Raw genomic sequence first — 12,265 nt, forward strand, 5'->3', positions numbered from 1 at the left:
TAAGTCTCCTATCACCTAGTGTTCTGGGCAGTTTTTCCAAACCCTCCCCATTTCCTAAACCTAACTAGTCCTTTTCCTTCACCCCTCTTCCTTCTCCTTCAACCATTATGCCAGAAGCAGGAGCCACTAGCTGTGAAAGCTTGTAAATGTAAATACCTTTGTATGTGTGTTCTCCTGCTGTCATTTGGTGAGCACATTTTTATCTACCTAGTTACATTATATTTTCAAAAATTGATTATTTTTATAGGTATTGCATTTGACTGACAATAGGGGAAAATATAAAAATGAACCCGGCAAAAGGGAACACAGTCTAAAAAAATGATAGTGACAGGAAGAACATACTGGCATACAAAGAACAGTTAGAGGAGAAATGCAAAGCTGTAGAATCATGCATGACTTGGGAAATACAGATGCCGCCTGCATGAAAATAAAGACAGCTTTGGGGAAAAGACTATATCAAGAGTAGATATGGCAAAGCAGTACTGAGCAAAGAAGGAAGAGAAGAGGAAGTAGATGAAAAAGACATAAGAGAAACTGTACTGTGAGAAGTACTTGAAAGAGCACTAAAACAACTAAACTGAAACTAGGCGTCTACAGTAGACAAAGCTCCCTCAGAATTATTGAGATCCTTGGGAAAACCAACCATGAGAAAAACATATGAGCAGAGGAATGTAATAACCCTAATTGCTAAGGATGCAGTAGTTGACAGGTGTGAATATTACAAAACCATCAGCTTAATAAATTATAGTTGCAAAATACTTACATTTATTATTTCCAGAAGAGCAGAGAGACTGTCAGAGGAGTACCTTGTGTAAGATAAGTTTTGGTTCCACAAAATCTTAAGAACACACACACACACACACACACGTGCGCGCAATCGAAAATATTGACTGTACGACTTCTTTTAGAAGATACACTGAAGGAAGGTAAACACGTATATTTAAATGAAGTTTTTGACAATGTTGATTGGAATATATTCTTTGAAATTTTGAAGGTAGTAAGGCTAAAATATAGGGAGAAAGAAACTGCTTACCACCTTTACAGAAATCTGATTGCAGTTATATGAATCAAGTGACAAGAAAGGGAAGCAGTAGTTCATTATTCAGTCTGTACACACAGCAAGCAGTAAAGGAAACCAAGAAGAAGTCTGCAAAGGGAATTAAGGTTCAGGGTGAAGAAATACAGAAATACAACTTGAAGGTTGTAATTCTGACACAGATGGATAAGGGGTTGGAAGATTAGTTAAATGGAATGGATAATGTATGAAAAGAAGTATAAGATGAAGATCATCAACAAATATAAAGCAAGGGTAAAAGAATGTAACTGAATTAAATTTAGTGATACTGAGGGAATTAGATTAGGAGGAGAGACATTAAAGGAAGTACACAAGATTCGTCATTTGGGCAGCAAAACAAATGGCTGCAGTAGAGATGGTAATAGTGAGAAAAGCATTTCTGGGGAAGTGAAATATGGTAATATGTAACATAAATTTAGCAGTTATGAAGTCTTTTGTGAATGTCTTTGTCTGGATTGTAATCTTGCACTGAGGTGAAAAGTGGGCGATAAACAGTTCTGAGAAGAAGAAAATGAAGAGGTGCTAAATCGAATTTGGAAGAGAAGAAATTTAAGGTACAATTTGACTAAAAGAAGGGGTAAATTTAAAGGGTACACAGTGTGGCATCAAAGAATAGTCAGTAAAGTAGTGGAGGGAAGGGTGAAGAGTAAAAAGTGTAAAGACCTGACTACAGTAAACAGGTTCAAGTGGATATGGCTTACAATAATTCTGCAGTGATGAAGACCCTTGCAAGGGATAAACTAGCACTGAGAGCTGCATCAAATCAGTCTTCAGACTAAAGATCACAACAAAAATAACAACAACTGATTTGTATTTAATCGTCTTGTAAATAATTCGCAGAAAATTTTCTGTCGTGAGTTGAAGGCAGTACAATTAATAATTTACAAGAAAATAGAGTTTTTCATAATTTCGAGTTCTGACAAAATACAGAATCTACAACCCTGGAATTCTTATAACAGTATGTGTATTTAAGTATGAAAGCTTCATACCGAAGAGTATATTTAATTATTTTCTGTATTTTCCAGTTTGTGGAAAGTGTGTATTTGTGATATAAAACCACTAAAACATTACAGACTATCAACGGACTATTAATGGCCAAAAACTATAATTGTGAGATAGAAATTTCAGTACCATACTTATAACACAACAAGCAACCCGGCCCGGCTTCATACAGGCAGCATTAAGTTTCCATGGCCAGATGACTTGTGTGGCACAGCATATTTTCTTTGGGTCCAATGCATAGAGTTATGAATACATTTCAGAGCAACATTAAGTAATTAAGTATCATCACTAGTTTAACTTGTGTCATTGACCCATAAGTTGGGTTTCAGAGATGTTATTGGTCTTCTTTGTGATAAGAAGATGTCTTTTTCACCTGAAATCAAAGCTATACTGCACAATGGTGAAGCCAGTTGCATTACAAAGTTCCAAGTGTTGGCCCACACCTAGAAGTGCTGAACACTCACTACATGTCATGGAAATACAGATACTGAGAAGATCAGTAGGCACTTCCCTGCTCAACCACATCAACAGAACAATAATCTGATGACTAGCTGGAGAGACTCCAATCAATGATAAGATGCAAGAACAGAGACTTTGGTAGTATGGCCACATCATACAGGCACCACCTACTTCCGTCATCAGCTCAGCCCATCATCTTGCTGTCAAAGGCCAGAGACAATGCGGCAGACTTAAATTATGGTGGCTCAACACTATAAACACAATTTAAGATCAAGAAGGCTAAATCCAGAGGAAGCATTAGGCCGTAAGAACTGGCATGCATTGACCCAAAGAGCAGACTCAGTTCTAAAGGGATGATGCTACGAAGAAGAACAAGAACAACTTACAAAATGTAAGCAACACACAGCAGGAAAGTTGTCTGGAGACAATTATGTTGTGTGTTCCATACTGAATTGGCATTTCGAGCGACATCTCATGGCAATTATGTGAGCACATCGTGATGTAAGTAGTATGTTTACAAGCAAAGTTAAATATTGTATGCTAATCATCGATGCATTTGCAAATGTGAATGATTCAATATGCATTGAAGACTGGCTGAGGTGGCACAAATAAAAGAAATAAATAAGGAAAAACACACATGATGTACATGTTTGGTTCATTTTACAGCACTTATCTTGTGATGCTTAGTACACACTGTGATGCATTTTTGAGATTCATTGCCATAATTCTTTGTCGCCGATTCTTTATGGCAGACTACTTCACCATGCCACACAAGGAACAGAGCCCACATCAAGGTTTGATTCAAGGAAGGCAGAAAGCTGAAATTTGAGTCATATGCTGCACTGTTGACAGACTGTAATGTATGTAAATGACACAAAGCTGCTGAAGTAGTTTATCAGAAAATGCTTTACTTGCAGCATAAAAAATAAACCACCACATATTTTGGATTCACTTGTTTTTTCACTATGCAGTTATTCTCAAACAATTGTAAGGAAACTATTGGGTAAAAGAATATTCTATTATTTCAAATTGTAAGTCTCACGTCACAGCCTGATGATGATGTGGTTATCTTTTTGTTATTGCTCCTATTTATTATGATACTTCAGAGTTCATTAATTCACTGCCCATTGTTTTAAAAATTTACAGTGCATTAAGAGAGTGAATTGCGACTGCTAATCTGATGGAAGGAGAAATTGGCAGTTTGAAATTGTCATCACATTTCAAAATGCGTATCTCCACGTCATAGAGAGGTAAATGCTAGGTTAAAAGCCAGAGTGAAAAATGTGACCCAGCTGGGATTTCATCCCACAATCTTTTGGCTTCCAGCCACACACTCTACTGCTACATCACCACACCAGATACGAATTACATCTTGCTTGCTGTCTTCTTGAGTCACTGCTGCTCTCTTGAGTTATGGCAGCTGTTCACTAGGTGGTGATGGCATCATTTCTGCAACTTAACTTTAATTCATCACAATTCTGACAATTTGCACGAAATATTTATAAATTATGTACAAAAACCTTCCCTGCAAATCAGTGTAGCTATCAGTCAAAACCAGATCTAAATCCCTACAATAGTTCCCGAGACTAGCCAGCATACACAGATGAATGCAAGCAAGTGGCTTCAATTAACATACAGAGAGATAGAGAAGAGATATAATTAAGCTGTACCAATTTGCATGTTTGTAAACACAGTTATTCAAGTTACTGAGAGTTTTGAATCAGTACTTTGCCCGCCCCTGGTAACTGAGTGGTCAGCGCGACAGAATGTAAATCCTAAGGGCGCGACTGCGTCGGAGATTTGCTCCACTCAGGGACTCGGTGTTGTGTTGTCCTAATCATCATCATTTCATCCCCATCGACGTGCAAGTCGCTGAAGTGGCATCAAATCAAAAGACTTGCACCCGGCGATCGGTCTACCCAACAGGAGGCCCTAGCCACACGACATCTACTCTATCAGTACTTTCAGAACTGAAAGTCTACAAAAGTTCCATTTGAAGAATTGTGTGTTATGTATTTATAAGAGTGACTAATTCTAATTAACTTGATCATATCAAGAAAACCGTACTGTAATATGGTAAAATTTGGCATTAACATAGAGTCCCAATTGTGAAAGCTATTTACTTTTTTGTATGATGTGAACAAACTTTCTTAGCCTCCTGTAGAGGGCTTGTGGCAAGAAAATTGAGTGTTCCATCTGCCTTCCATGACCACAAATGACATTCAAATTGTTCTGGAGCAGTTGGTGAGTCCATGCCACGTAATGTAGTCAGTCTATGCCAGGCAGTCAATGTGATTAGTTCATGCCAGTCTGCACACTACTGTTGTTATAGAAGTTATAAACACATATCCCAATGCCTGTTTCTAGTAAATGTCATATTGTGGACAGGGCAGTGCTAATGTCTAATATCTGATAGACGTTTATAAAACTGATTGCTCTGACTGACATTTCTAAGATTTTGGAAAGTGACTTGCAAAGCAGAGTATCTCAGACCTGGTATTAATTATTGTGCACCATCTGCATGTGATACTGCGAGGCAAGCAGAGTATTATACTTTTCCACTTTTAGGACAAGTAACACAACTTGTGAACTGACAAGTCAATAATTATTTCAATTAGCACAGCTGGAACACTATCAGACTTTCCACTCAGTAACGTGCGAGGTCCTGCTTGTTTGTGTAAATGTGGACTTCCGAGACTGACTATATTTCAATTTCACCAGGTCCAGCTTCACATTATTTGTTGAAAAGTTTATCTTATTACCAACTACTTTTCAGTAGGTTGTATTTTCCAGGAGATGAAATGTCAATAAGTGAAGTGAAGATTACTTTTAAGGCCCCCTTAAGCAAGCAGACTTGTTTGTTAAATGCGTCCTTGTTTAGTTGTGGATTTGTCAAACAAGCCTGCGCATGTACAAAAAAGTTTGTCAGCTTAACCTTATTTTGAAGCAGACATTGTTTGTGTTTATGAGTATTTTGACAGTACTGAGAATGGCCACAAATGCAGACTAAGCAGTTCTGACATTCACTTTGGCACTGTGTTTAAAATGGAATAAGAAATCAAGATGCTGGTCTAGGGAACAGCTTAAAGTGAGGGAGAGAAAGAGAGAGAGAGAGATTTACCTTCAAACATCTGCTAAAGGAAATATTACTCTCAGAGCGCCATTAACACATCAATATTCTCTGGACGGAGAATGAAACTTCTAAAAACTTGTTACGGCCCTGTCAAATTCACTACAGATGGATCACACAAGCTGTACACATACTAAGAAAGCTTCTGAATTTAACCTTACTTTCGAAGCACACACTTTTTGTGTATGCTGTATTTTGGGACTATTGAGTCATCAGTCTTCTGAATGATTTGATGTGGCCTACCATGAATTCCTTTCCTGTGCCAACCCCTTCATCTAAAAGAAGAACTTGCAACTTACATCCTCAATTATTTGCTGGATGTATTCCAGTTTCTATCTCCCTCTATAGTTTTTACTCTCTGCAGCTCCCTCTAGTACCATGGAAGTTATTCCTTAATGTCTTAACAGATGCCCTATCATCCTGCCCCTTCATCTTGTCAGTGTTTTCCACATATTTCTTTCCTCTCCAACTCTGCTCACAGACTCCTCATTCCTAACCTTATGCCTACAAATACAGATAAAGTATTTCTAACACTGACTCTGGTAGTGTGTTTGAAGAAGAACAAGAAGAAAACATGACTCTTGCCTTGGGATTTTTTTTTAAATTAGAGAGAGATATACACATGAAAACCCGTTAATGGGAATTTTACACTCAGGACTTGTTGATTACATCTAATTTCTGTGGATGGACAGTGAAACATTTAATAACTTATTTAGAGTTACTTCACCATCACACTGAAAAACAAGATGTATGTACGTGAAAATTTATTCTCTTTTCCTTGGTCCTACAATCACATTTCATTAAAATACCACAAGATGAGAACAAATTGCCCACATCATCCATAAAAGAACCCAAGAACTTTAATTACTTTTATTTCATTACACTCCAGCTTTTATGTCCTAATGCTGATTTTGTTCATAACCTCTTCCTGTATAATATATGGCGGGGAAAGATGTAACTGTCATCGCTATTTTGTTTTTATCCTTGATTGAAGTTTCTATATTTGTACAAACCATACAGTGGGACACATTGTAATTAAACAATTTTTCACTATACATATGCAACAAAACATCTAACAAACTACATTCGCCATCTTGTCAAACTTCCCGTCAATCAAAATTTCTCGCAAACATGTCAAACATGATCTATGCCTGACAAACACATCAAACAGCACCATACATGGTCAAGTATAGTTAAGTTTGACAAAATGTTTGATCACTTAGGGGGACCTTTAGACTAAGTTCAGGCGATTTGCTGGCCCTTGTGTGGGTGGCAAAAAAAACCTTTAGGCAGTGGAGAGTAAACACTGAGTAGAATTAACTGCTTAAAGGGAACTGGCCATGGTCAGTTGTAATCTACTGAACTGTAACTGATTTTCCACTTCCCAAAGTGAAATAGCAAACTTCCAAGAAAGACAAGTTGCCACTTCACATACTGGCTCTTGTAGACCTATTTTAGACTCAGTGTTTCTATGTATGTTACTGACCTATTTTTCTATTTTTATGTAGAAGGAGAACAATGTAAAAACTCCAAGTTAACCATTGTTTTTGTGTAGTAGTTAAAATATCCTTTGATAGAATCCTAAACACCTGTAGCATTGAATAAATAATTGAAAATTTCTGTCATCGTGCACTATATCATCAATCAAGGCTAAAGGACTACTTCAAATGAGGTTCGTACATCAGTAATGTTACAAGCACTTCTGAATTTCATTTTCATTTGTGTGTATTGTTTATAATGAAGGTAGCATTTAATCAGTGTATAGCTGTTTTTCAAATCTCCAATGGCCTGTGCTGTATCATTTGATGATCACTCACTACTGTTTCACCCAATATACGTAGCAAACAGATGAGTTAATGAATTATACTAAGAGTACAGACCAAGTTAGAAAATACTGAACCCAACAGGAAGCAGCAAAAATAAGTAGTTTTATCACAAAAAGTTTGAAAAATCATCATATTATCAGTAAAAGATAACAATAAACCAAACTTTCTATGGAGGACAAAAAGATGAATATTTGTGCCAAACAAATGGTTCTTTGCTAAGTAGAGAGATATGCCAATCTTATTGAAATTTGAATTTATGATCAACAATAACAAATAGTAGCAACTATTACTCACCTTTTTCCCATTATGAAAGAATAATGCTGAAAGAATGTGTTCACCAGGAAAGGATACAGTACCAAGGCAAACCCACTCATTTAACAAATGGTCTTTAAAAGTCCATAACTGAACATTCCCATCTACATCTGCAATCTGAAAAAAAATGAAAATTAGAAAATATGGCTCAGTTTTTAAGACATTAAGACAGACCTTATCAACATTTTGTGCTCTGAAAGTTAGCACCGTAACTGAATTTAATATTCATTCTCTCATAATACTCAGTAGTGACTGAAAGTTACACATCACAACAGAAGAAATATTTTTAGCCTAAAAAGGGAAGTATTCTGAGAAACCTGTTAACATAACACACATTTCAAACTACAACATCAGTTACTTGTGTTCTCCATATCATTTGAATACAGTTGATTGCTATTTCCCATGAGCCCTGCAGGAAGCCGCTACCCTTAAGAGAGAGAATTTCCGAGATCAGTTTAACCTAAGACTAGGGATTCAACATAATAATAATTACATATGACAAGTTAAAACTGTGTGCTAGACAAACGTGAACCTAGATACCTGCCTTGTGCTACCTACCAACTGTGCTATCTGGTCCACTCTAGGAGACACAAAGCTTCAATGTGCCAAAAGTTGCTCAACATTCTTCCAAATTTCGTATAAGTTCTCTCGCAATTCTGTGGGCCTAACTGATATGGGAGAATGCTCCATGATGTTTGAACATTAATTTTATTTATTCCATCAAGTAACTACTGTACTGAAAGGCCTCTTTATGAGACTGCTGTTTGTAAATATGAGCATTATACACTATTACACCCAAACTAGGATAATGCTTATGAATTAAGAATCTGTGTTTTACTGTTAAATTCCTTGGATTATACATATTTAACTTTTTCAAAAAATAATATATGTACCTTTTCCTCAGAGACTATTTAACAGATTTCTACAAAATTTTCTGTGTTTAATCTCTATGCATATAGTAAGCTTCTCTCATGAGGTTTTTTGAATATATGGAATAGGAGAATTTTAATAATTTTTCAATTATAATTCTGTAAGTATAATACAAAATATAAGCAAAATTCCAAGCACTGTGTCCCATATCTCGGCTTACACTCAGAATTTCAAAATTTACTCGAGATAACATTTATTGGGTTTATAGAAATAAGTGTACAACATTTCATAATTATAGCCTTTATAGATTCCGAAAAAAAGGTACATAAACTTAAAAAAAAAAAAAAACAATTTCCAGCAAATGCAAATTAAAGTTCAACCTTTTCTTATGTCACCTATTCAGAAGGTCCCAGATTTGTACTCACGGTCCTCTTTCCCTTCACAGTTTCTCTTCTGGTTTCTTGTTTTCTGCCTTCTTTCCTTTACCACATCTTCAACTGATTTTTCAGCTGCAGAGAGGTGCTCTAAATTATTTTTCCCACGGTGTCTCAAGTGAAATTTCCTATTTTAATTCCCGTTCTCTCTAATACATTCATCCACTCAATGTTCCCATCATTAAATACAAGAACTACATCATAAGTAGCAATTATGACAATTGTATCAGATGAAAATGTGGTTTTAGGGCATTGTTTCCATATGAGTGAATTTAGAGACTCATTTGGATTCCAGGTTTTGCCATGAACACACTTTCTCAGAAGTTCATGATCAGCCAGAAACCAGTAAGCGGGCTTGACAACATCCACGATATAATTTTCAAGCCTCTACTTGTGAATGTAGGGTTTGTTATCCCTCTGAGCGTGTAGATATTTACACCAGCTAAAGTGGTACAGATTATGAATGGGATGTTCATCTGTTGAAACCAGGTTGAAATACGTAGCCCTTACTGCACTTTGTGACCATGGCATTATTGAATGATGAAAGAATCAAACACTTGTGTAAATCTCTGACAGTAGCACACGGCAAGACAAGAACTGTGTCTTCATAAACAAAGGAGCTAATGCTTTGCTTGCTGCTAGCTCCACCACCAGTCGAGTGGGGACAGCAGTACGGCCCACTCTCTGTCACATCATTTGCACTCTGTGAAGATTCTGCTTGCCAATAACGACTGTGTCCTGATTGTTTATGAAGAACTTACTTTGTTACTGGTCTTGGCCTGGACTGTTTTCTCATTGTTTCTGCCCACATGTGTGTTTAGACTTTGGTGCTCAGTCACTACCACTGTATTTCCTGGGTACTTGCAATAAAACAGTAGATACTACAGTTTTTGGTAACAAGACCCTTTCAGTTTCTACATGTTATCCATGAGATGATGGAGTGGGTTCAATTGTTACAGCAGCAGCTTGAGCAGCAACAACACCACTTAGACTTCCTTTGTTAGTTGATTATGACTCTGCATGGTGCCAAGGGTATTCTGCAACTACCAACGGCACATCCATCCCGACACTCACCTTCTCATATGTTTGGTCATTCACCGACACCCTCATTGTTTTCTTCTTGTTTGCACCATTTTCAGATTGTGGCTCTTCCCAAAGCAGTCCTTAGGCCCATACATGGAGTTTCTAGAGGTTCATAGTGCCTCAGCAGTGCTCAGCCAGAAGTTCAGTTATTGCAGCAAGGTTTATATTTCGCTGCAAATTCGGTAATGGCCTTTCCATTTCTTGGTTGATACCAGTGTCTGTTTCTCTTGTGAATCTTGAAGTGTATCATTGCTTCAAGTGCTCTTCTCTTTCCTTCACCAACCGTCATTTAGTCAGTTTCAATGATAATCAGCCAATTCCTGTTCAAGGCCAGTTCACAATCGACACTGAGTATCAGCATGTCAAGTGGGCAATCATGTTTTTGGCTGTCGAAAGCACGACATCTGAAAACATTTTTGGTCTAGAAGCATTCACAGTTTTTGGTTTTCAAATTCAAGATGCTGTCATCCTGTTTCTTATTCCATCCAATTCCACACATTAGACAAGCTATGCCACAAGTCTGGGTCACGATTTTTGCTAGGATTGGGTGCTATGAAGGATAATTAGGCCTAAATCACCATTAAACTGACAGTCATTCCAAAATTTTGTCATGCTTGGCCTATTCTGTTTGCTCTGCGGCCTGGAGTTAAGGAAGAACTGAACTGGTTAGACAGCCTGGGTAACACTGACTCCATTCCTTCCAGTCAGTGAGAGAGGCTCCTAGTTGTTATACGAAAGCCTATGGGGATGCTTCATTTGTGCACACATTTTAAGTCTATCATTAACATCCAATCTGCAGTGCATAGCTACTCTATTCCCTACCCTGAAAACATACTCACACAACTGCCACGTGGTGAGTGTTTTTCTAAAACTGACTTGATGGAGGCATACTTGCAGTTTCAGCTGGATTCCACCTCTCAACAAATAATGGTAATCAAAACTACCTTCTGATAGTACCATTATATGCATCTTCCATGTAGCATCATGAGTGTGCCCTCCATTTTCCAAAGATTTTTAGAATAGGTAATGCAAGATGATCCACGTTGTGGAAACTAGCTTAATGACATCGTCATTAAGGGTTCCTCATGGCAGGAACATCTCGCTAACTTGCAGATTATGTTCACCAAATCTGTGAAAATCAAAGTTTTTATTTTTTTTATTTTTTATGTAGATAGAGGATATTTCTGTGACCTTATTATGAAAGACTGAGTCAAACATATGAAGCACTGTGTAGTGGCAATTGATAACATCCGTAAATCGTAGAACCTGAGGGAATTCCAATCATTTCTACGCAAACAGTTATTATTGAAAATTTCTCCCTAATGTGGTGGACATCATCCACTGAGTGAGTGGCAAAAAAAAAAAAAAAAAGGTGTTCCTTTCATTTGGCCACAGACTGTGACAGAGCATTCACCCACATGAAGATGCTGTTAAGGATATCACTGTGCCTCAGTACCTTCACACTGGACCAACAGCTCAAACTGACAACGGATGCTTCCTAGTACAAGGTTGGAGAGATGTTAGCTCACAGAAATCCTGACGGGTCTGAACAGCTTCTTGTATATGCCTCCAAAATGTTAATAGCTGCTCAACATAATTATTCTCAGATCAAAAAGGAGGCTTCAGCCATCATGTGTTACCATCTGTAAGTTCCATGTTTTCCTCTATGCCAACAAATTCCATTTCATCACTGATCATAAGCCATTTGTGGTACCGTTCAAGACTTCCTGACAGGACCATACAGTGACTAAAGTGATTTTGAGTGCATACCACTATGAGATTCATTACAGAGTCACAGCACAGTATGTTAATGTGGACACATTGTAGCACATGCCCATAGTACCCAACCCACTTTTCAACAAAGCCAAAGTTTTCTGATTCTAGATTGATGCTCACTTGCAGCATGCAGTGGATACACTTCTGACAATGGACCATCGCACAGCACAGGCCACACAGCAAGACTCGAAGCTCTGACAGGTGGTCAGTTTTGTGTACAATGGTTGGCCTGAGTATCTGCCCACCAAGGAGTCAGTCTGGTCTGGTCTGGTCTGGTCTGGACTGGTCCGCTCTGCAC

The 12,265-nt window shown here is 37.7% G+C and overlaps 1 protein-coding gene across 3 annotated transcripts in view; it reads right to left on the minus strand.

Annotated features, from left to right (window-relative positions):
• Positions 1-12,265, minus strand: part of LOC124721309 (mediator of RNA polymerase II transcription subunit 16) — a 295,303-nt gene that overhangs the window by 196,063 nt on the left and 86,975 nt on the right. For all 3 annotated transcript variants that reach the window (XM_047246221.1, XM_047246223.1, XM_047246222.1), the window contains exon 4: positions 7,787-7,921. In XM_047246221.1, the coding sequence (XP_047102177.1) occupies positions 7,787-7,921 (135 nt within the window). The remainder of the gene's footprint in view (positions 1-7,786; positions 7,922-12,265) is intronic.

Source organism: Schistocerca piceifrons, chromosome X (assembly GCF_021461385.2).
Source record: "Schistocerca piceifrons isolate TAMUIC-IGC-003096 chromosome X, iqSchPice1.1, whole genome shotgun sequence".
NCBI classification, from domain to species: Eukaryota; Metazoa; Arthropoda; class Insecta; order Orthoptera; family Acrididae; genus Schistocerca; species Schistocerca piceifrons.